Source organism: Seriola aureovittata, chromosome 12, assembly GCF_021018895.1.
Source record: "Seriola aureovittata isolate HTS-2021-v1 ecotype China chromosome 12, ASM2101889v1, whole genome shotgun sequence".
Lineage (NCBI taxonomy): Eukaryota > Metazoa > Chordata > Actinopteri > Carangiformes > Carangidae > Seriola > Seriola aureovittata.
The window spans coordinates 22,695,480-22,719,712 of NC_079375.1; the positions used below are offsets into that span (position 1 = coordinate 22,695,480).

Genomic DNA, 24,233 nt, shown 5'->3' on the forward strand with positions numbered 1-24,233 from the left:
TACTATGACGTTTTTTGACGTTTTTATGCCTTACTATACTATGATGATTTTTTACGTTTTTTATGCCTTACTATACTATGACGTTTTTATGCCTTACTATACTATGACGTTTTTTGACATTTTTATGCCTTACTATACTATGACGTTTTATGCCATTTTTATGCCTTACTATACTATGACGTTTTTGACATTTATATGCCTTACTATACTATGACGTTTTTTGACGTTTTTATGCCTTACTATACTATGATGATTTTTGACCTTTTTTATGCCTTACTATACTATGACGTTTTTATGCCTTACTATACTATGACATTTTTATGCCTTACTATACTATGACGTTTTTATGCCTTACTATACTATGACGTTTTTGACATTTATATGCCTTACTATACTATGATGATTTTTGACGTTTTTTATGCCTTACTATACTATGACGTTTTTTGACGTTTTTATGCCTTACTATACTATGATGATTTTTGACGTTTTTTATGCCTTACTATACTATGACGTTTTTTGACGTTTTTATGCCTTACTATACTATGACGTTTTTATGCCTTACTATACTATGACGTTTTTATGCCTTACTATACTATGACGTTTTTTGACATTTTTATGCCTTACTATACTATGATGATTTTTGACCTTTTTTATGCCTTACTATACTATGACGTTTTTATGCCTTACTATACTATGACATTTTTATGCCTTACTAAACTATGACGTTTTTATGCCTTACTATACTATGACGTTTTTGACATTTATATGCCTTACTATACTATGACGTTTTTTGACGTTTTTATGCCTTACTATATTATGATGATTTTTGACGTTTTTATGCCTTACTATACTATGACGTTTTTTGACATTTTTATGCCTTCTAAACTATGACGTTTTTATGCCTTACTATACTATGACGTTTTTTGACATTTTTATGCCTTACTATACTATGACGTTTTTTGACATTTTTATGCCTTACTATACTATGACGTTTTTTGACATTTTTATGCCTTACTATACTATGACGTTTTTATGCCTTACTATACTATGCCGTTTTTTGACGTTTTTATACCTTACTGTACTATGACATTTTTCGACATTTTTATGCCTTACTATACTATGACATTTTTATGACATTTTTATGCCTCACTATAGTATGATGATTTTTGCCTTACTATGCTATGCCATTTTTTTGCCTTACTATACTATGACGTTTTTTGACGTTTTTATGCCTTACTATACTATGATGATTTTTGACGTTTTTTATGCCTTACTATACTATGACGTTTTTTGACGTTTTTATGCCTTACTATACTATGATGATTTTTGACGTTTTTTATGCCTTACTATACTATGACGTTTTTTGACATTTTTATGCCATACTATACTATGATGATTTTTGACGTTTTTTATGCCTTACTATACTATGACGTTTTTTGACGTTTTTATGCCTTACTATACTATGACATTTTTTGACGTTTTTATGCCTTACTTTACTATGACGTTCTTTGACATTTTTATGCCTTACTATACTATGACGTTTTTTGACGTTTTTATGCCTTACTATACTATGACGTTTTTATGCCTTACTATACTATGACGTTTTTGACATCTATATGCCTTACTATACTATGACGTTTTTTGACATTTTTTTGCCTGACTATACTATGACGTTTTTGACATCTATATGCCTTACTATACTATGACGTTTTTTTGCCTGACTATACTATGACGTTTTTTGACATTTTTATGCCTTACTATACTATGACGTTTTTATGCCTTACTATACTATGACGTTTTTTGACGTTTTTATGCCTTACTATACTATGACGTTTTTTGACATTTTTATGCCTTACTATACTATGACGTTTTTTGACGTTTTTATGCCTTACTATACTATGACATTTTTTGACGTTTTTATGCCTTACTTTACTATGAGGTTCTTTGACATTTTTATGCCTTACTATACTATGACGTTTTTATGCCTTACTTTACTATGACGTTTTTTGACATTTTTATGCCTTACTATACTATGACGTTTTTATGCCTTACTATACTATGACGTTTTTTGACGTTTTTATGCCTTACTATACTATGACGTTTTTTGACATTTTTATGCCTTACTATACTATGACGTTTTTTGACGTTTTTATGCCTTACTATACTATGACATTTTTTGACGTTTTTATGCATTACTTTACTATGAGGTTCTTTGACATTTTTATGCCTTACTATACTATGACGTTTTTATGCCTTACTATACTATGACGTTTTTGACATCTATATGCCTTACTATACTATGACGTTTTTTGACATCTTTTTACCTCACTCTACTATGACGTTTTTTTACATTTTTATGCCTTACTATACTATCACGTTTTTATGCCTTACTATGCTATCACGTTTTTTGACATTTTTATGCCTTACTATACTATGACATTTTTTGACATTTTTATGCCTTACTATACTATGACGTTTTTGACATTTATATGCCTTACTATACTATGACATTTTTGACATTTTTATGCCTTACTATACTATGCCATTTTTTTGCCTTACTATACTATGACGTTTTTTGACGTTTTTATGCCTCACTCTACTATGACGTTTTTTGACATTTTTATGCCTCACTATACTATGACGTTTTTATGCCTTACAATACTATGATGTTTTTTGACATTTTTATGCCTTACTATACTAAGACATTTTTGACATTTATATGCCTTACTATACTATGCCATTTTTTTGCCTTACTATACTATGACGTTTTTTGACGTTTTTATGCCTTACTATACTATGACGTTCTTTGACATTTTTATGCCTTACTATACTATGACGTTTTTTGACGTTTTTATGCCTTACTATACTCTGACGTTTTTTGACATTTTTATGCCTTACTAAACTATGACGTTTTTATGCCTTACTATACGATGACGTTTTTGACATTTATATGCCTTACTATACTATGACGTTTTTTGACGTTTTTATGCCTTACTATACTATGACGTTTTTTGACATTTTTATGCCTTACTATACTATGACGTTTTTATGCCTTACTATACTATGACGTTTTTTGACATTTTTATGCCTTACTATACTATGACGTTTTTATGCCTTACTATACTATGATGTTTTTTGACATTTTTATGCCTTACTATACTAAGACATTTTTGACATTTATATGCCTTACTATACTATGCCATTTTTTTGCCTTACTATACTATGACTTTTTTTGACATTTTTATGCCTTACCATACTATGACGTTTTTGACATCTATATGCCTTACTATACTATTACGTTTTTTGACGTTTTTATGCCTTACTTTACTATGACGTTCTTTGACATTTTTATGCCTTACTATACTATGACGTTTTTATGCCTTACTATACTATGACGTTTTTTTGACGTTTTTATGCCTTACTATACTATGACGTTTTTTGATGTTTTTATACCTTACTGTACTATGACATTTTTCGACATTTTTATGCCTCACTATAGTATGATGATTTTTGCCTTACTATGCTATGCCATTTTTTTGCCTTACTATACTATGACGTTTTTTGACGTTTTTATGCCTTACTATACTATGACGTTTTTTTGACGTTTTTATGCCTTACTATACTATGATGATTTTTGACGTTTTTTATGCCTTACTATACTATGACGTTTTTTGACATTTTTATGCCATACTATACTATGATGAGTTTTGACGTTTTTTATGCCTTACTATACTATGACGTTTTTTGACATTTTTATGCCTTACTATACTATGATGATTTTTGACGTTTTTATGCCTTACTATACTATGACGTTTTTATGCCTTACTATACTATGACGTTTTTTGACGTTTTTATGCCTTACTACACTATGACGTTTTTATGCCTTACTATACTATGACGTTTTTATGCCTTACTATACTATGACGTTTTTTGACATTTTTATGCCTTACTATACTATGACGTTTTTGACATCTATATGCCTTACTATACTATGACGTTTTTTGACATTTTTTTGCCTTACTATACTATGACGTTTTTGACATCTATATGCCTTACTATACTATGACGTTTTTTGACATCTTTTTGCCTCACTCTACTATGACGTTTTTTTACATTTTTATGCCTTACTATACTATCACGTTTTTATGCCTTACTATACTATCACGTTTTTTGACATTTTTATGCCTTACTATACTATGACATTTTTGACATTTTTATGCCTTACTATGCTATGACGTTTTTTGACATTTTTATGCCTTACTATACTATGACGTTTTTTGACATTTTTATGCCTTACTATACTATGACGTTTTTATGCCTTACTATACTATGACGTTTTTTGACGTTTTTATGCCTTACTATACTATGACGTTTTTTGACATTTTTATGCCTTACTATACTATGACGTTTTTTGACGTTTTTATGCCTTACTATACTATGACATTTTTTGACGTTTTTATGCCTTACTTTACTATGTCGTTCTTTGACATTTTTATGCCTTACTATACTATCACGTTTTTATGCCTTACTATACTATCACGTTTTTTGACGTTTTTATGCCTTACTATACTATGACGTTTTTTGACATTTTTATGCCTTACTATACTATGACGTTTTTTGACGTTTTTATGCCTTACTATACTATGACATTTTTTGACGTTTTTATGCCTTACTTTACTATGTCGTTCTTTGACATTTTTATGCCTTACTATACTATCACGCTTTCATGCCTTACTATACTATCACGTTTTTTGACGTTTTTATGCCTTACTATACTATGACGTTTTTTGACATTTTTATGCCTTACTATACTATCATGTTTTTGACATTTATATGCCTTACTATACTATGACGTTTTTGGACATTTTTATGCCTCACTATACTATGATGATTTTTGACATTTTTATGCCTTACTATACTATGACGTTTTATGAAATTTTTATGACTTACTATACTATGACGTTTTATGAAATTTTTATGCCTTACTATGCTATGACGTTTTGACATTTTTATGCCTTACTATACTATGACATTTTTGACATTTATATCTCTTACTATACTATGCCATTTTTTTGCCTTACTATACTATGACGTTTTTTGACATTTCTATGCCTCACTCTACTATGACGTTTTTTGACATTTTTATGCCTTACTATACTATGATGTTTTTTGACATTTTTATGCCTTACTATACTAAGACATTTTTGACATTTATAGGCCTTACTATACTATGACATTTTTGACATTTATATGCCTTACTATACTATGCCATTTTTTTGCCTTACTATACTATGACGTTTTTTGACATTTTTATGCCTCACTCTACTATGACGTTTTTTGACATTTTTATGCCTTACTATACTATGACGTTTTTATGCCTTACTATACCATGATGTTTTTTGACATTTTTATGCCTTACTATGCTAAGACATTTTTGACATTTATATGCCTTACTATACTATGACGTTTTTATGCCTTACTATACTATGACGTTTTTTGACATTTTTATGCCTTACCATACTATGACGTTTTTGAAATCTATATGCCTTACTATACTATGACGTTTTTTGACGTTTTTATGCCTTACTTTACTATGACGTTCTTTGACATTTTTATGCCTTACTATACTATGACGTTTTTATGCCTTACTATACTATGACGTTTTTTGACGTTTTTATGCCTTACTATACTATGACGTTCTTTGACAGTTTTATACCTTACTATACTGTGACGTTCTTTGACATTTTTATGCCTTACTATACTATGATGATTTTTGACGTTTTTTATGCCTTACTATACTATGACGTTTTATGAAATTTTTATGACTTACTATACTAAGACGTTTTATGAAATTTTTATGCCTTACTATACTATGACGTTTTGACATTTTTATGCCTTACTATACTATGACGTTTTATGAACTTTTCATGCCTTACTATACTATAATGTTTTTTACATTTTTTTGCCTTACTTTACTATGACGTTTTTATGCCTTACTATACTATCACGTTTTTTGACATTTTTATGCCTTACTATTACTATGACGTTTTTTGAAATTTTTATACCTTGATATAGTATGACGTTTTTATGCCTTACTATACTATGACGTTTTTTGACATTTTTATGCCTTACTATACTATGACGTTTTTATGCCTTACTATACTATGACGTTTTTTGACGTTTTTATGCCTTACTATACTATGACGTTTTTTGACATTTTTATGCCTTACTATACTATGACGTTTTTTGACATTTTTATGCCTTACTATACTATGACATTTTTGACATTTTTATGCCTTACTTTACTATGACGTTCTTTGACATTTTTATGCCTTACTATACTATCACGTTTTTTGACATTTTATGCCTTACTATACTATCACGTTTTTTGACGTTTTTATGCCTTACTATACTATGACGTTTTTTGACATTTTTATGCCTTACTATACTATCATGTTTTTGACATTTATATGCCTTACTATACTATGACGTTTTTTGACATTTTTATGCCTCACTATACTATGATGATTTTTGACATTTTTATGCCTTACTATACTATGACGTTTTATGAAATTTTTATGACTTACTATACTATGACGTTTTATGAAATTTTTATGCCTTACTATGCTATGACGTTTTTTGACATTTTTATGCCTTACTATACTATGACATTTTTGACATTTATATCTCTTACTATACTATGCCATTTTTTTGCCTTACTATACTATGACGTTTTTTGACATTTCTATGCCTCACTCTACTATGACGTTTTTTGACATTTTTATGCCTTACTATACTATGATGTTTTTTGACATTTTTATGCCTTACTATACTAAGACATTTTTGACATTTATAGGCCTTACTATACTATGACATTTTTGACATTTATATGCCTTACTATACTATGCCATTTTTTTGCCTTACTATACTATGACGTTTTTTGACATTTTTATGCCTCACTCTACTATGACGTTTTTTGACATTTTTATGCCTTACTATACTATGACGTTTTTATGCCTTACTATACTATGACGTTTTTTGACGTTTTTATGCCTTACTATACTATGACGTTCTTTGACAGTTTTATACCTTACTATACTGTGACGTTCTTTGACATTTTTATGCCTTACTATACTATGATGATTTTTGACGTTTTTTATGCCTTACTATACTATGACGTTTTATGAAATTTTTATGACTTACTATACTAAGACGTTTTATGAAATTTTTATGCCTTACTATACTATGACGTTTTGACATTTTTATGCCTTACTATACTATGACGTTTTATGAACTTTTCATGCCTTACTATACTATAATGTTTTTTACGTTTTTTTGCTTTACTAAACTATGACGTTTTTTGACATTTTTATGCCTCACTATAGTATGATGATTTTTGCCTTACTATACTATGCCATTTTTTTGCCTTATTATACTATGACGTTTTTTATGTTTTTTATGCCTTACTATACTATGACGTTTTTATGCCTTACTATACGATGACGTTTTTTGACGTTTTTATGCCTTACTATACTATGACGTTTTTTGACATTTTTATGCCTTACTATACTATGACGTTTTTATGCCTGACTATACTATGACGTGTTTTGACGTTTTTTATGCCTTACTATACTATGACGTTTTTTGACATTTTTATGCCTTACTATACTATGACGTTTTTATGCCTTACTATACTATGATGTTTTTTGACATTTTTATGCCTTACTATACTATGACATTTTTGACATTTATAGGCCTTACTATACTATGCCATTTTTTTGCCTTACTATACTATGACGTTTTTTGACATTTTTATGCCTTACCATACTATGACGTTTTTGACATCTATATGCCTTACTATAGTATGACGTTTTTTGACGTTTTTATGCCTTACTATACTATGATGATTTTTTACGTTTTTTTATGCCTTACTAAACTATGACGTTTTTTGAAATTTTTTTGCCTTACTATACTATGACATTTTATGAATTTTTTATACCTTAATATAGTATGACGTTTTTATACCTTCTTATGCCATAATCTTTTTTGACATTTTTTAGCCATATGATAATATGACGTTTTTTGACATTTTTCTGCCTCACTCTACTATGACGTTTTTTGACATTTTTATGCCTCACTATAGTATGATGATTTTTGCCTTACTATACTATGACATTTTTTTGCCTTACTATACTATGATGATTTTTGACGTTTTTTATGCCTTACTATACTATGACGTTTTTTGACGTTTTTATGCCTTACTATATTATGATGATTTTTGACGTTTTTTATGCCTTAAAATACTATGACGTTTTTTGACATTTTTATGCCTTACTATACTATGACGTTTTTGACATTTATATGCCTTACTATACTATGCCATTTTTTTGCCTTACTATACTATGATGTTTTTTGACATTTTTATTCCTAACTATACTATGACGTTTTTTGACATTTTTATGCCTTACTATACTATGACGTTTTTGACATTTATATGCCTTACTATACTATGCCATTTTTATGCCTTACTATACTATGACGTTTTTTGACATTTTTATGCCTTACTATACTATGACGTTTTATGAAATTTTTATGCCTTACTATACTATGACGTTTCTTGGCGTTTTTATGCCTTACTATACTATGACGTTTTTTGACATTTTTATGCCTTACTATACTATGACGTTTTTTGACATTTTTATGCCTTACCATACCATGACGTTTTTGACATCTATATGCCTTACTATACTATGACGATTTTGACGTTTTTATGCCTTACTATACTATTATGATTTTTTACGTTTTTTTATGCCTTACTAAACTATGACGTTTTTTGACATTTTTTTGCCTTACTATACTATGACGTTTTATGAATTTTTTATACCTTAATATAGTATGACGTTTTTATGCCTTATTATGCCATAATCTTTTTTGACATTTTTTAGCCATATGATAATATGACGTTTTTTGACATTTTTCTGCCTCACTCTACTATGACGTTTTTTGACATTTTTATGCCTCACTATAGTATGATGATTTTTGCCTTACTATACTATGACGTCTTTTGACGTTTTTATGCCTTACTATACTATGATGATTTTTGACGTTTTTTATGCCTTACTATACTATGACGTTTTTTGACGTTTTTATGCCTTACTATATTATGATGTTTTTTGACATTTTTATGCCTTACTATACTATGACGTTTTTGACATTTATATGCCTTACTATACTATGCCATTTTTATGCCTTATTATACTATGACGTTTTTTGACATTTTTATGCCTTACTATACTATGACGTTTTATGAAATTTTTATGCCTTACTATACTATGACGTTTCTTGGCGTTTTTATGCCTTACTATACTATGACGTTTTTTATGCCTTACTATACTATGACGTTTTTTGACATTTTTATGCCTAACTATACTATGACGTTTTTTGACATTTTTATGCCTTAATATAGTATGACGTTTTTGACATTTATATGCCTTACTATACTATGCCATTTTTATGCCTTACTATACTATGACGTTTTTTGACATTTTTATGCCTTACTATACTATGACGTTTTATGAAATTTTTATGCCTTACTATACTATGACGTTTCTTGGCGTTTTTATGCCTTACTATACTATGACGTTTTTTATGCCTTACTATACTATGACGTTTTTTGACATTTTTATGCCTAACTATACTATGACGTTTTTTGACATTTTTATGCCTTAATATAGTATGACGTTTTTATGCCTTATTATGCTATAATGTTTTTTGACATTTTTTTGCCTTACTATACTATTACGTTTTTTATGCCTTACTATACTATGACGTTTTTTGACATTTTTATGCCTCACTATAGTATGATGATTTTTGCCTTACTATACTGTAACGTTTTATGAAATTTTTATGCCTTAATATAGTATGACATTTTTATGCCTTATTATACTATGGCATTTTTTGACGTTTTTTATGCCTTAATATACTCTGACGTTTTTTGACATTTTCATGCCTCACTATAGTATGATGATTTTTGCCTTACTATACTATGACGTATTTGAAATTTTTATGCCTTACTATACTGTGACATTTTTTGAAATTTTTATACCTTGATATAGTATGATGTTTTTATGCCTTATTATACTATAATGTTTTTTGACATTTTTTTTCCTTACTATCCTATGACGTTTTGACATTTTCATGCCTTACTATACTACGACGTTTTTTGACATTTTTATGTCTCACTATAGTATGATGATTTTTGTCTTACTATACTATGCCATTTTTTTGCCTTACTATACTATTACGTTTTTTAAAATTTTTACTACACTATGATGTTTTTTGACATTTTCATGCTTTACTATACTATGACATTTTTTGACATTTTTTTGCTATGTGCTATGATTTTTTTATGCATTACTATAACATGAATTTTTTGTCCTTTACCATACTTTGACATTTTATAGCTTAATGTACTGATATGTTTAATATGTTATAGTTCAGAAAGGCACAAAAATGTCACAACATAGTAAGGCATGAAAATTTCATAGTATAGTAACTGTTTGAAATGCCTTAGTATAGTTAGGCATAGAAACACATTAGTATAAGGCATAAAATGACATACTATAGTGATGAATAAAAATATAGTATATTAAGGCACAAAAATATCATAGTACAGTAAGGTAGAAAAATTACATATTATAGGAAGCCATAAAGAGTCATAGTATTTATACCTTTCTATACTATGACATTTCTATGCCTTAGTATATTTTTTACATTTTTATACTTTATCATACTATGACTAATTTTGCCTCACTAAACTGAATTTTTCATGCCTTATCATACTGTGACTTTTTATCCCTTGCTATAGTATGACTTATGACATAAATATGACATAAGTCGATCCATTGTTTTGACATATATACATCCCCTGGATATACAAAGATCTAAATTTTTAATTATGATATACTTCTAGCAAAATGTGACTTCATTAAAACAACATGCTAATTAAAATTTCAATGTTTTTATATGATTATATTAATAATTTCCTACTAAATTTAAACATATATGTCTATCTTTTATATTTCCATACATAATTTGAACATATACTGGCAGTCTTTGGCAGCCATATATTTATTTAATATACATCTATAATATAAACAGACATATTAAAACATGTTCTTAGTAGCTAGACATATATGTCAATATATGATATTGTTCCAATTTCTAACAGGTGTCATATGTAATTTTACACAAACAGGCTATGTCAAGTATGAGAAACTAAGGAGCAAAAATGCAGACAAACAAAAAGGGTGTGAATGAGAGAGCATTGATTTAATAAAGAAAATCAACTTACAAAAGTGTCAAAATAGAACTAAGAAATACTCCGTAAACCGGGAACACAAAACGTCAGCTCAAGAACACACTGGGTAAACATGGCAAAACAAAAACAGATGAACTGACAGACAAACGGGAAGACAGAGACTTAAATACAGAAGGGAGGCAAGGGTAATTGAACACAGGTGTAACACATAAGGGCGGGGGAAACAATCAAGTAGGAAGGAAACAGGACAAAGACAGGAAGTAAAATTACCACAAGATACACAAGGAAGTCAATTTCAAAATAAAACAGGAAATGAAACAAATGTCCAAACATAAATTGTCAAAAAGTGTCCAAACATTTGTCCAAAAATTTTATACGTTGATAAACTGTTTGGTTGACGACACTAAACAGCCAATCTTTTTGTTCTCGAGGGGTGGTGGGGCTGCTGCGTCCCTACCAATGTTGAGTCCAAACGTACACCCTTGTTGTCACTTTTCCAGTGTAGACACATTAAGCTAAAACCCAGGTTAGAATCAGTATGTAGTATGGCTTTGGGAGACAGTGACAGTTTAAAATGCCAGTTAGCATTTCTCAGCCTTAGAACTATAGAGGTCTGGTAAATTGTACTTTGATATGCAGGATACAATATAAAATAGTAGATAAGACAGCAAAACCAATGTACGAAAGACCCAAAGAGACTAGACCCCAAAGACAGTGACAAAATTACAAATGCATCAGTCAAGAGAGGCAGTCTCAGAAATCAAAACAACAGACAAACAAAGTTAAATAGCATCCAGAGTTGTACCTTGCTGTGAAGTAAATCAGCTTATAGACAACTACCGGGGGCCTCAAGTGAACCAGTAAACCTATAAACTATACTGCTTCTGTTTCCTCGCCATATCTCAGGTTAACATCTTTATTCCTCCTTAAAAAGAATGAACATGACGCAACCAAGCGCCACACACTTGACGGATTCCTCTGGCTCCATCCTGAACTCCACACAACTGAGACATCTCCCACCGACGCAGCTGCCGCTGTGTTTTTCCTCTCAGGTTCATAAAAGGCTTCTATTCACTTTACCTCCATCTTTACGATCTGAGGGGGCGTGTTTGACACCTTCCACGCAGGACTCGGTGGAAGCAGTCATTCACCCCCCCTCCTCTTCTTCTCTGTCTATGCATCTACCTTCCTCTTAATGCTCTCTTGCCCTATTCCTCCCTCTGCTCTCTCTCTCTCTCTGTTCTCTGTAGCTGTTTGTTTTCCCCATAAACAAGTGAGTCTCATAATACCTACTGCCAGCAATTAATAGAGAGTGTGTGCGCAACTAGGTGTGTTTGCACTTACGTAGGTGTTTCAGTGCGTTTGTGTGCTCTTCTTGTTTAGGTGCGTGTGTGTGTGTGTGTGTGTGTGTGTGTCTGTGTGTAAGTGAAAAAGAAAGTGAGGTCAGAGTTGGCGGAGCTGAGGCAGTGTTAGATTTAGTGGGAGTGAGATATTTTGTAGATAACAAATACCTGGAGGGAGAGAGGTTGACTGAGGAAACCTAGTCATACAGAGGAAGGGAATTTTCAGACTTAAAGCACTAAAGTTAAGTTTAAAGATATAAGTTTATAATATATATGAAATGATCATAGTAAGACTTGCATATGTACATATATTAAAAATATCTATTATTCATTTCTATATGGTATAACATGTTGTGAGCATGTATGTTAACAGTATATATTAAATTTATATATGCAAGTTTTTTAAACATTTATTATAAAAAATCTATATACTGTATATATCTATTTATTTTTCTTATTAATTTCTCATTAATTTTAAACATAAACATTTCCCATTTTTAGAAAGTGGTCTCTTTTGTGCCCTAATGTATATAATCATATATAGATTAAATGTATACACATATACATATTATAATTATATTGACAAGCTTTGAGATGCATATACACAGTACATAACACAGTATATACTGTATATATCTACAATATAAACATACATACATAAACATATATATTTGTATGGGCTGGATATACAGTATATGTAAATATATGAAATTGTTCTAATCTATAATACGCTGTATATTTAATCTTTATATATATATATATATATGTTTTATTTTATATTTCCATATATTTCATATATGGAAATTAAATTTATACACATATATTTGGGCTATGCCACTGACCCTCACTTGGTAGTACTACACCAAGATACGAGAGAAGAAGAAGACTGTTTGTCAGTAGATATGGATGTGAGCAATTTAGGATTCAAACTTAGAAAAGTGGCTTTGTAAATATTGTATGAGGAAGGAACTACATGTATCATGCTTATTAGACCTCAAGGATACGCAGAGTGTGTTTTAGACAGAAACACTGGATATAAACACAAGTTTAGTTTGTTTACAAGAAAATGCCGCTTTTACAAGCATCTTTAAACCTGGAGTAGCTGAGTTTTTTGGCCAGAAAACTGGGAACACAGCACTGACATATCATCAGCTGTTAAGTTTATTCAGTGAACTTGTTAGTAAAATGTGGCAGCTCATTAATTTGGAGTCATGTTTTGGCCATCTGGCACCTGACAGGTAAGTACAGCAGTCACTCTCTTTTAGCTCTGTTTGTTGTAATGGTCTCTACCAACTCCAGAGGGAAACATCTGGCTCTTGAGCTGCTAAATGCTCCGCTACCATCACCAAACGGCCATTTGCTTTGTTTGTCTGCAGTTTGGTGGGTTGAGAGGTGGTTATCCAGAGCTTTTTTTTTTGTTGCCAAAAACAGGCACTTGTGTGGCCATAAACAACACTAACAGAGCAGAGAGAGTGCCTGCAAATCCCTGGCTGCAGGAATTATCTCCCATTCAGCCACAAGAGCATCAGTGAGGTCTGGCACTGATGTTGGCTGATAAGGCCCGGCTCACAGTTGGCATTCTACTTCATGCCAAAGCTGTTGGATGGGGTTTAAGTCAGGGTGAGCTCAGTGCAATTCTTCCACAATAAACATTGAAAACCATTTCACTTTGTGGCTCTGTGTGCACAGAGGCATTTTTGAGTTGAAACAGGGACATGTTTTCCCCAAACACAAAGTTGGAAGCAGATTATTATCTAAAAGATTTCCCTTAACTGCAGCAAATGGACCTCATGCACACTTTGATGACATCCTTAGTCCAACAGCACACGAAATATGTGTCCATTTACTTTTAGCCATACAGTATAATGTGTATAGGTGATACTGAATTTGTTCATCATCTCACTTAGTTGGCACCTTTGCTCATTATGCTGACACTTTGTGGGCTTTGTGTGTGTGTGTGTGTGTGTGTGTGTGTGTGTGTGTGTGTGTGTGTGTGTGGCCAGAGCATGAGTAGTCAAGAGGAGGAGGGGATACAGGGAGGAACGCAGGTGTGTGCCCTCTCTTTCTCCTCTTTATGCAGCACGTCAGCTGATGGTGAGCGGAGGGCTTTTCCCTGGAGCGGGTCACTCTTCACAGTAAGTCAGGCACATACGTTTAACATCCTTTTTATATTTCCCTGTGGCTCTGCCCGTGTTTCACACCCCTGTGCTTGTTTCAAATTCTACCTTCAGTCCACACCTGGTTCAAAGATTTACAGCACAGAATTCTTGGCTTCTGCTTTAACCCACTTGGGATATGAGGACTTTATCTATTTATTGTGTTACTCTATTATGATGAAATTAGTGTTTTCTAATACTTTCACTGGATCCTCTTGTGACTTACTGATCGAGCAACTGTGAAAGAAATATGTGCATTACAGTTCACTTATTCATATTCATCACCATCTAACTTTTGATAACCATACTCTGGCACATGTGAATGTAATTAAGTGATCATCATGTGACTGGTCTTGATCTTGTCATATAATTACCCAGACACTGATATTTGCCTGAGGAAGAATCAGTGCTGACTGGAAACCTTGCAAATAAAGCCTGAGGCAGCTCTGATTCCAGTGTTCAACTTGTTCTGTTTGTTTTCATTGATCTTTATCTTTCCCTTCCTTGCCAAACATTGCATTATTCAGTGTGTAGTTGAGCTGCCTCTTTAGCGTTAGAACAGGATTTTAAAGTCTTTACGAATAAATATATTTGTTGTTGAAAAGGAAATCATTTGTTGTGCCTGTTAATCCAAGCACAAACCTACAGATCAATGACACATTAAAGGAACATTAAGACGAAGCCCCCATTCAGAAAGTAGTTTTTTTAGTGAGAGGTTTTTCTTTCCAGTTGTTTTCTTTAAGCAGTAAGCTTCTGGCCCGCTGCTCTTGTGCCCTGAGCACCTCATTAGCCTACTGAACATAGCTGTGATATTTTGACCAAAAACTGTCAATATCAAAGGTAATGTGATTAGATTTGTTACTGTGTAACACAGGGGAGTAGAATATAATCTGATGTTAATTATATCTGAAGGTGTAGACAACATTATTTGTTCTCCCATTTATCATTGTAATATTTAGTTACAAAGTACCAAGTGTCATGTCTCCACCTGTCAAATTTTAGGTTGTTGGAGAAACAGTGGGCTAGGTCTTAATCCAAAACATAGACTTGACGTTAAAACAAACCATAAATGTGTACACGAAATTCTGTGTTAGTTCTTCTAATGCCTGATGAGACATTTCAGTCTGGACCAAAGGGGTGGACCTACCATTAGCATGCTAACTGCTAGTACAGCTAGAGTTGAGCCACCATGAGCTACAACAACAGCTTCCACATGATAAATAGATATGAATACGATTCTTCTAATGGTGTTTTGATGATGATGATGATGCTGATGCTGATGCTGATGATGATGATGATGATGATGGGAGCCCTGTCTTAAAAGTCAGTCCAGTTTCTTAGTTAAGACTAGTTGACTGTAAAGTCCAGAACTAACCATTGGAAGCATCTACTTGCCTTATGTTTCTCCACACATTTAATTTTCCTTTCATTTGTCACTTGTCTGTGTTCCTAGATTAAACCGTGTGATAAATCACTCTGGTTCTTCCTTTCTGTTTTCCCCCGACAACCGCAGCCTGGATTGATTGATTATCACGCTACACATGTCGGCAAATCCATACTGTGCCTGAGGAGTGAAAGTGGCTGGACTGAAAATAGCCCAGAGCCAGTCACAACTTCTAAATAAGTAAATCAGTTCAGCTCGAGGTCAATGTATCTAAAATTAAACACATTTACTTTAGCCTCGTGTTGCTCATTTCATATCTCTGTATTTCCCATCACTTTCTATGTTCTCTGCTGTCTGTTTTCATCCGTCATGTTGCATCTAACCCTTTCAGGCTTTTTCCACTACTTTTGCTCTTCACTCCTCACACAGCTGCTGTTGCACCAATAAAACTAGAGTGACAGGAAGCTCTGTCGGCAGCATCCACTGTTACAATGTGTGAGGTAAAACTTAGTAAGGCTAGAAGCTGGCTGCTAATTTGTTAGTTCCCCTTGAATAAATGATTTTGCCCTGCATCCATTAAAAGGCCTGTATTCAGCATAGACAATTACTTTGTTAGTGATTGTCTATGCTGCAAGGCAGCTGAGTAGGTGTCTTTTTGCTCTTTGTGTACAGCTCACATCTTTCATCCACCCCCAAAGATAAAATTTGGACAGGGATGTTAAGCTTGAGTGAGATACTGCATGAAAGGGACAGACGGATGAAGGAATGACTAAACGCTTGTTCATTTGTTTGTCCATCTGTCCCTCACACACAGTTTCTGAAATAGAGTCAGATCAGATTTTACAAAAGTGCCACTACGCTCTATTGTTTTGATTGATAATGTCACAATTAACGGTTTTAATAAAGATTACTGTTGTACTACTTTGAATGATGCTGTTGTAACTTTGAGATCCTCTTTCCCAAAAGCAGGACCAGAAAAAAACATGTAATATGCTACTGCATAGAAAGTTATGATACAAATACATACAAATTTGAGGCTTGATCTTATAATCCCTACGATCCTTTTCTTCTGCAATATCATTTCAGCGTATTTAAAGTCTCTAATATATAAAGTAGTTTTTAATTGTAGTGGCGGGGACTGGCGTTCCTGCACTGGATCCAGATTGACTACCTAAACACAAGAGATTCACATGGAGAACGCTGTAAACAAGTAATTAACTTTACATCAGTGATTTCAGCCTCACTGTTTACTGTTGCTGATGCCAACAGAGCATCTTACTGCAGCTCATCTGCATTTAAATTTTAAATTTTAATTACGCTTGGGCATTTCATTCAGTGTTGCTGTGTTCTTTGCTGTAAGAAATAATAAGTAACACTGTATTTCATGAATTCATACTTGCTATTAGTGCCTGCTTCCTGTGTTTATGCAAAGCTAGGCTAACTCCAGCTGCTTACTTAATGCACACACAGGTTTAGTATCAATTTTCTGATGTCAGTCCTGCAACAAAAGTCAATAAGAGTATTTCCCAAAGTGAACTCTTCCTGTAATGATTTGTAGTAGCTCTAACGCCAGAGTCTTAGCTCATATAATAATTTATGAGGTTTAACAAAACGTGTCAATGTAAAAACTGGATAATGGATGTGAGGCTAGACATCTTAAATGCCTACGTGTCTCAGTAGACAACTCGAATAAAGAGCCTTTTCTTTTAATCCATCTTCAAAGGTTTGTGGTTTGTTCTCTTCATCATGTTCCAGTGGGATGCTGGAGAGAGTAGCTGAATCGATCCATGAAGCCACCAGATATTCACCGGTATATTCCTGTTTATACGTTTGATGCGTCTGATGGATGAAAGCAGATGTTAGACTTTTTGCACCGACATTGAAATGAATTCAATTATCCTGAAAACTCTCCCAAATGTCAGTGTGTAAGTAGCTGTGTCATCTCTTTAACAGCAAATAAGACGCTTGTTTACGTATGAGGATAAGTGGTTTCTTTACTTGTGGTGCTCTGGTCACCTGCCTGCTTTTTTATATTCTTTAGCAAAGACTACACTTTTTGTTGTTGTTGTTGTTGTTGTTGTTGTTGTTGTTGTTGTTGTTTATCCCCCTGGGGATGGGAATAAACAAGCTCCCTTCCTGTGTCATGTGCTGGCTGAAGAGGGTTGTCTTGTTTGTGTCGTGATACAGTTGACTTGCTGATGTCACCGAGTGTTTGTTGCTTGCTCTCCTGAGAGAGAAGAAGAGGGGAGGGCTTCTCTTCCTCATCAGGCCTGTCAGTCACAGGAAGGGCCCGGTGAGCTCTGGATTGCAGGTGATTCAGGAATCACTGAGCTGTAATGAATTATAAACATGAATAATACATGAGAGGTGGTTGAGTATTAAAATGAGTCTGCTAAATTATCATCACTCTGTGTATCTCTCTATATTACTGATTTTCTCTCCCTTGCTCTCACAGTTGTTGGTAAATCTCTTCACCTATAAATATCCGTCTCTATTATTCCTTTGTTTTTACATCATCTCTCTGCTGCTCCTGTCTCGTCCTGTTTGTAATTTCTCACATTCTTCTCTCGACTCCTGTGTGACCGTCTGTGCATTTATTCCCCTCATTTAGCCTTTCCCTCTTCATCCATAAATCTATTTTGTAGAATCACTCCATTTATTTTTTTTCCTTATGCACCGTCTTACCGATGGAACAGGGATGTCACAGGAAAATTAGTAAACCTGACTGGTTAGCTCTTGTTGTTGTTTAGCCTGGTTTTACCAGCACTGAAGGCCCAGAGTGTCACGGAAAAGCTAAATCGAGAAGCTAAGAGGCGAAGCTAATTGACCAAGCAAACTGATTAGCAAATAGGAAAAGTTGAAGCAGCTGGAAAAAAGAACTGGAAATTGAAGAGGGAATCCAGAAAGGTTTTTCTGAAACTTTTTTTCTGAAATTCTTATCAAATAGTTTTTCAAATTCTTTTATTTTAATTGATAAATGTATTTCTAAACAGTTTATTTAATGTGTGTTCATTTATAAATAATTTTTTACAATTCCTATTTTTAAATGCCTCCATACTTCCCTCTCTGTCTTCCATGTGCTCAACCGTCCTCAGTCTCTCAGTCCGTCTTTTATCTCCATCTTTTATGAACTGTCAGAACTGCGAGAGCCTCATCTTCAGCATGCCTGCCATAGTCAACCTCCTCTTCAACGTTGTCTCCACCAACACCACTATCTCCTTCCCCGTGGTGCTTCCCATGTTCAGCATGGTCTCTCTTCTGGTGGGGGTCGGAGGTCACCTCCTACTGTGGCTGGTGCTGGTGAGGAACCCCCGCAGTCGCTCCAAGCCGAGCTCCGTCCTGCTCCTCAACCTCAGCCTGTCAGACCTGGGCGCCCTCTTCACCCTGCCCTGCGTGCTTCTGAGCGCTAGCTTCCAGGACTGGCAGCTCGGAGGCGGGACCTGTGTCCTGCTGGGCTTCATGACCTCAGTGACAGTGGGAGTGGAAATCTTCAGCCTGGCAGCGCTGTCAGTGCTGAGGTATCGTATCGTTGCACCACGAATGAGGCTGCCTGCCAGCCTGACACAAGTGTGAGTATTATTTGTCAAGCAGAGGAGGGTTTGTGAAAGTCTGAGAGGAGAAAACTGGTACCAAACACACACTCACACACAAAATCTGTATCGATCCACAACTGAAAATAAGCAATGTTCAAGATTTATGTCCTCAGTGTGAATGATTTGGCAGAGGGCTGAATGCCATAGACTAGTTAGGGAAGTCAGAAAGTATTGAGAGACGGAATAACACATTGTCAGTTTTGTTCTTTTCATAACAAGAAACACGAAATGAAATGAAATGAACCAACAGAGTATTTTCATCAAACTCTGCAGTTGCCTGCAGCTCTTCAGAGATTGTCGTGTCTTTGAGCACAAAAAGCCGCTGTGCACCGCCTCAAAACTAAAACATGGACTAACAAAGTTGGCTACAAGCTGGTGAACAACATAGTGGAGCATTTAGCAGCTAATATTGCTCCGTGTACTGGTTGTATAACTAATGCATCATGACTAACATGTCAACTTAATAAGACAGTACAAAGTTGTTCCTTAAAAGTCAGTTAATAACGGTTTTATAGTCTCTACAGTTGCATAATTTTTCGGTGATTACGGCAACTTACAAATTATTCTGATCACTGCAGTTTTGTATGAAAAAAAATGCGGCACGCGTTGTGGTGTCCCACAAAGAGGCGCCGGTGTTGGATGCTTTCAAATTGGCTTTAAAGATGCAACAGATAGAAATATGATTGTTACATCTTGTTATGTCGGTTGACACAATAAAAAATATCCAAACAGTCGCTGCAGCGATCCTATGTTGTGAATAATGTAAATTTCTTAACTACAACCCAGAGGCCATAGAAGCAGGAAAGTTAATTCATTAACATATTCCAAATTATAGATCACCATTAGCTGTTAGCTAATCTCATCAAATCAAACTATCATTCCCATCAGTACCAGGAGTATGTGTTCTTATACAGCTAATTTTACTAACTTAGAGATGATCCTCCGGCACAATAAATAAACATACGCTCTATCTTCCTCTCCCACAGGTTATGCGCTGTGGTAGCCATTTGGCTTGTCTCAGTAACCATGGCGTTACCCAAGGTTACCTACATTAACTTCGATGGCGGTTGCACGTGGTCAGTGGGCCGGGACAAGTGGCTGTTCTTCCTGGTTCCTGCCTTCCTGTTTTACTACGTGGCGCCCCTCCTCTGTATCGCCATCAACTGCGGCCTCATCATCTCTCACCTCCACAGCTGCCGGGGCACCCTGGCTGCAGACCGGCGCAACAAGAAAGCCACGGCTCTGCTGATTGGCTCAACGCTGGTTTTTGCAGTTAGCTGGTTGCCTTATTATGCACTTGAATTTGTCAACGTCATGTCCCCTTGGGTCAGCTCTGCAGCTTCTCCCGTTAGCAGATTTGGGGTCAGGCTTTCTTCGACTTTGTCTCCATCACACGAGCAGAGTGAGGAATCAGAGACGAGAGTTTCCCTGTTGTGGGAGGTGGCGTCCATGGCGGCCATCTTACTAGTGTGTTTGGCCCCCTGCTGGAACCCGCCACTGTACTTCCTGTTGTCACGTCCAGCAGTGCGTCAGCTCCGAGCTCTACTGCCGTCCTTCTTTCATAAGTACTTGGGGAAAAAACCTATTCAGCGCTGGCGTATTGCTCCCGCCCCTCCCCCACACCTGCCACACCCTCAGCCTCCTGCACACTCACCTACTCACCAAACTGTCACACACAAGCTGATGCAGTGAACACACACAGCTGTGCTCACTTACTCCCATGACATACTATTCATATTTGCCACGTCGAGAAAATGTACATGAGTCACAACATGCTTTGTGCACACATCCTTTTGGTCACAGCCACATTCTCTTTGCTTTTACAGTAAAGCTATAAAAAAAAAGACTCTTGGCAACAGTGTGTGACGCTCTCAGATAGATGACAGCGTATCGTCAACAGAATCCATTATGTGCCATAAAAAACACACGGTTTATATTCCTCATCACAATGCCCGAGTTACTAAGCAACTCACAGTCCTGGCAGTGGGAAGCTTGCAGAGGAGGAGAACTGAAAATCTGAAATGATTTCACGGCCAAACACCGCAGGTTTCTCTTTATGTCAAGGCGCACATCATCATTTACAAATCCAGGTCACTGAACTTAAAGAGACGTCTTTAGAGCTCCCACGTAGGACCTGAAGCTGCGATCTTAACAGCCTCTCTCAGGGACGTCTAACCCATCCAAGCAACCATAAACCAAATTCCCAATTGGAGCTTTTAAACAACCGTCCCAGTACTGCAATAGAAGAGCATCTGATAAGTATGACATGTAGCATGTGCGCAGTATGAAAAGAGTGCTGGCTGTTTTGAGAAACCTCCGTAGGACGTCATAGCATCGCATCTGGTAGATTACAACAAGCAATACAACCTTGTAACTCCATTACTAAGCCGACTGACAGGGCAAAAACACAGGGGACACTGTGCACCTTGCCTGCCTCAGTGTAAAGCTGCCTGTAAATCTCCTGGTTGCATCATTATCTAAAAAGAGGCCCTTCTTGACTTATGAGAAGCATTAATAGAAGCTGACTTGTTTTGTTCTGAGCTTGAATGCGGAGAAGTGCTTATTAAATAAGGATTTGGCAGAAAGAATCACATCAGAATGAACACATGGGAAAATGACTTCTTAACAAGTGGAGCTCATCTTCATCTGGAGTGGTGTAATATCACAATGTAAAGGGCATGTCATGTATTTGCAGTGGTCAGGGCTTTTGTTTGACACATTGGCTGAGGGCGGGTAATTGGATTTTTTGTTGTCGGGCTATTTATATTGAGAAATGCAAAACAGTGATTTAAATGTATTGGGAAATTGGAATCATTTCCACAGCCCTGAAATATTACATAGTGGGTTTGTTTTGCTGCTACAAGGGAGATTGCTCAAAATTTTAATCTGAAACACATACAAACAGATATTTAAACCTCTCTAAGCCATCAACATAAACAAGACACTTATTTGTTCAAAACTGAGTTAAGACTTACTCTGAATATTTCACAGCTACTATATGAACAACTATTAAACTAAAAAAGTGTATAATTTCAAACACCACTACAACAAAATGAAGCAGAAGACCAAGAGCTAAAGCTTTATCACATTAGGTGAGCTGGTTGTGTAGCGTTATGTTGTCATAACGAAGAGAAAAAAAACCCTGTTAAACTTGTGCTGGGAGCATCTAGCTAGCTGCTATCTCAGTTTTCAACTTTGGTGGGATGTATACAATTTGGTGTGATTATGCAACTTTTAAATTATAAATTTAAATGTATTACATTGTATATTGTTTTATTGTACTGACTTCAATAAAAAAAGATAAACAGAGATACATTTAATGTATCAAAATAAAGTTTATTTTTTAATGGACGAAATGCATTTTTCATTTTTCTTTTACATTCTGATTTTGCAAAGGCAGAGGGCAGTATCTGCTCTTTTTATTAGGTATTATGTGGCTGGGTGAAAGGTCATTCAGTTTCAGCTGTGTCATCAGAGCTGTGGTCGGCAGAGATGTGATGATGACAAATATATTAGGTAATCTCTGACCTTGTGGGTGTCATGTTATTGGCAGCCATAAAGCTTACCTAGTTACCTCTTGACCTCCTGACATCTCCCAGGCTGCACCGCTACGCGTTCTAACGACAGACCCGAGTGTTTCCATCAGCAGGGAGCAGGCAGTCTTTCGTCGATACTGTCTTGGTGGCTAATGAGAGCACTTATCTCTGTCATCTGTCTGCGCTGTAATCTTCTCACACAGTGCCAGGCACTAGCGAGCTCTGATGTCCTGATGAGACTTAATTAAGTCTACAGATTAGTGAAAGCTTAAAATATAAGTCATGCTCAGCAGGCCCATTGAGAGGATCCTTCCCGTTTCCATTCAGTGTGTTTACCGAAGCCCTGACACGTCTGAGGGCCTGGTGTACTGCTGGAAATACTGAGAGATCAGGCAGCTAAGAACAGCAGGCAGCAGGAGGGGCTGCAATGTGAGCCTGAGAGAAGATTAATATCCAAGGGATTCAGGAGACAGGAGATGGTTGTTATAATGGAAAGGACGTCTCATCGTCTAGATTGGCATTTTGGAGAGGTATTGATTCAAGTGTGACAGCAAGAGCAAATACTTAACCACTTAAAAGGATGTCAGGTCATTCATAGTCATTGAACACTATTTAAATCCCACAGGGAGGATGTGTTTAATACAAAGAGCAAGTGAGAAATAGTGATTCACAAATATGCCTTTATCCCAGCCAACAAATGGACATGAAGAACTTTTCTTTTTTTTATATTCCTAAATTTACAGAATGCACATTTGTTATTGACCTTACCTGGCATCAATTTTGTCATTTTTAACAAAGCAAACTCACAGTACCTTGAAGGAAAACAATAACTGCAGTGGCAATGTACAATATTTTTCTATTTTTTTTACCTTCTCTCTCTCTTCAAAGCCCATCTAAAGTG

General features: G+C 34.9%; 1 protein-coding gene across 1 annotated transcript; it reads left to right on the forward strand.

Annotated features, from left to right (window-relative positions):
• Positions 1 to 19,365: 19,365 nt before the first annotated feature.
• Positions 19,366 to 23,074, forward strand: si:ch211-119o8.4 (galanin receptor 2b). The gene is made up of 2 exons (XM_056391172.1): positions 19,366 to 19,772; positions 20,783 to 23,074. Exons 1-2 carry the CDS (start codon positions 19,366 to 19,368, stop codon positions 21,486 to 21,488), a joined length of 1,113 nt encoding a protein of 370 aa, XP_056247147.1. The 3' UTR covers positions 21,489 to 23,074.
• The last annotated feature ends 1,159 nt before the right edge of the window (positions 23,075 to 24,233 follow it).